Source organism: Gordionus sp. m RMFG-2023, chromosome 2 (genome assembly GCF_954871325.1).
Source record: "Gordionus sp. m RMFG-2023 chromosome 2, tfGorSpeb1-WG-v2, whole genome shotgun sequence".
Taxonomy (NCBI): Eukaryota; Metazoa; Nematomorpha; class Gordioida; order Chordodea; family Parachordodidae; genus Gordionus; species Gordionus sp. m RMFG-2023.
Genome location: NC_088776.1, coordinates 38,187,817 through 38,190,382, shown reverse-complemented (window position 1 = coordinate 38,190,382; position 2,566 = coordinate 38,187,817). Strand labels below are relative to the sequence as shown.

General features: G+C 30.8%; 1 protein-coding gene across 1 annotated transcript; it reads left to right on the top strand.

Moving 5' to 3' along the window:
- Nucleotides 1–489: 489 nt before the first annotated feature.
- Nucleotides 490–1,104, top strand: LOC135924313 (uncharacterized). The gene has a single exon (XM_065459367.1). It carries the CDS (start codon nucleotides 490–492, stop codon nucleotides 1,102–1,104), a length of 615 nt encoding a protein of 204 aa, XP_065315439.1.
- The last annotated feature ends 1,462 nt before the right edge of the window (nucleotides 1,105–2,566 follow it).

Genomic DNA, 2,566 nt, shown 5'->3' with positions numbered 1-2,566 from the left:
TATTAGGTTTAATATATTGTCTACCTTTTAGCAATGTTAAAATATTTATAATAAAAGTTTTAATAAATTTTTTATAAATTTGTGAATAAAAAATAAATGTTTAATTATAAAAGAAGTATAAAAACTCAAAAGTATGTGGAAATGGTTCTACGGAGAAATAATTGTATTATAGCGGTAGTAGTGATATGTTTATGGATAATTGGTATTATGTTACATCGGAAAAAAATAAAAAGAGATAGAATAAAATTACGGAGGAAATTGAAGTGAAAAATAATGATATTGAAAAGGGAAAAAATGAAAGGGAAGTAAAAAACGTTAATGAAAATGAAAGAATTACGGAAGAGATGTTAATTTAAAGGATGAAATATAGAAAATGTTAAATGAAAATATGATAGAAGGAATGAGAAAAAGTATCAATATTATTAGATCGGGAGAGGAACGAAAAGATATTGATATAAAAGAGAAATAGAGATTAAAGATGAAAATGGAATGAGAGATAGTAAACGAAATAATTATAGTTATGGAGAAAATTGTGAGAGAAGGTATAATGAAAGGGATTTCAAAAGAGATGATCGAAGAAATGATAAGGAATACGATCATTTTAAAGAGTATAATACGTCAATGAACTTGCAGAGAAATGAAAAGGAAAATTGGGAAAAAGAAAAATTTTTCCGAAATAGATTTAATCGTCCAAAGATTAATATGAAAAATATAAGATGTTATGCATGTGGAGAATTGGGGCATATAAGTAGAAATTGTGTACAGAACGGTGCAATGTTTAACAAGCAACCGATTAAATGTAATAGATGTGGAGGAGTTGGACATAGTAGTGAAAAATGTTATGTTCCGACGTATCGTATTATTGGAAATAATCAAAAAACATTTCAATGTGAAAGATGTGGAAAAATGGGACATGCTAAAGAGAATTGTTATGTAAGAGAACCGATAAATGGGGAAGCATTTCCGGCAGTGAAATACATAGCACCTGCATCTAATGTAAGAGTGATACAAAATAGTGATATGTTGAAAGAAGGTAGAGTTGAAGTTATGTGTTTTAAATGCAGAAAGGAAGGACATAGTGCTATAGAATATCGAGATAGGTGACTAAATGATAGCGAAAGTAATAAAATGGAGGGTATTACATTAAAGAATGAAATGAAATTTCGTGTGAATGGAGATGTAGAAGTTAAGAGAGATTTAGTAGATAAAAAAAAATGTAAATTTGGAAATGGTGGAATTATAAAGGATTATAGAATCCCTATTTTAAAATTAGAGGATAAAAGTGAGAAGGATAAATGTCCTCGTGTGGAAATAGTTGTGGGAAGTAGAAAAATATCTATGCTATTGGATACAGGTGCGGCGATATCGATTGTAGGTTATGAAAATTTTTGTGAATATTGGCCAGAGGAGAATATAATTAAAGAAGAGATGAGAGTTAAACAGTTTGACGGATCGGAATTAAAGGTTTTAGGAAAAATTGAAGTACTGTTTGTGATAAATGGTATAGTGAATTATTTAAATTTGTGGATTGTTGATAAAAAAGTGGATACGATTATGGGGTGGGAATGGATTGTTAAGATTGGTCCTTTAAATAATTTTTGGGGTATCTTTTCAAATAATTAAACGAGATAAAATGATTGAAATTCAGAACGATGAAATTGAAAATCGAGAATTATGTCATGTAAAAGATGAAATCATTGGAAATGGTGTGATGGGTAATCAGATAAGTGAATTTGAAAAAGAAAATATGTCTCAAACACGGATAGTTCCAGTTAAAAAAAGAAAGGTAAGATATACTGAGTTGTCGCAAAGTGTTAATATTATGGAAAATGACAAGCCTAGAGAGGTAAAAAAGGAAATATATTGTAGAAAATGTATTAATGAGCGAAATAATGATGAAATAAAAATAGTCACAAAAACAGAAGAAATAGAGGAGAAAATTATTAGTCAATAAATGTATAAGGAACTGGATAATGAAACGAAAGATATACCAGTGTTACAGAATTTCCCGGCGAAATTTGTAAGAAAAAAAGAGGAAAAAGAGATTAATGGAGGGGAATAAAGGGAACAATTGTCGAGTTTGGAAAATTGGAGGCTTGCAGTGGCAGTTTTAATGAATAGTTATAGTGAAATTTTTGAGGAGAAATTAGGATGTTTAGTGGATTATGAAGTTGATATCCGTTTAAAGGAAGGTTTTGTACCGCAGTATTGTCCGGTGCGAAGAGTTCTTTTTGAATAAAGGGCAGAAATGGAAAAAGAGTTGGACAACTGGGTGAGAGATGGAATTATTTGTCCTATTGGTTACAGTGAATGGGCAACTCCGTTGGTTCCTGTTAGAAAGGCCAATGGAAAATTGAGGTTATGTGCAGATTTTAGGGTGACCTTGAATCCTTGGGTTGTAGAGGTGAAATATCCGCTACCGCAAATAGAAGAAAATTTGGCCAGTTTGAAAGGGGGAAAATATTTTTCCAAGATTGATTTTTCGTGTGCATATTTGCAATTACCGATGGCAAAAACGACTAGGAGATTATTGACGATTACGACATTCAAGGGCTTGTTTACGTTT

What these genes read in the sequence shown, in the direction of transcription:
- LOC135924313 (XM_065459367.1), top strand. Translation starts at nt 490, where the DNA reads ATGAGAGATAGTAAACGAAATAATTATAGTTATGGAGAAAATTGTGAG.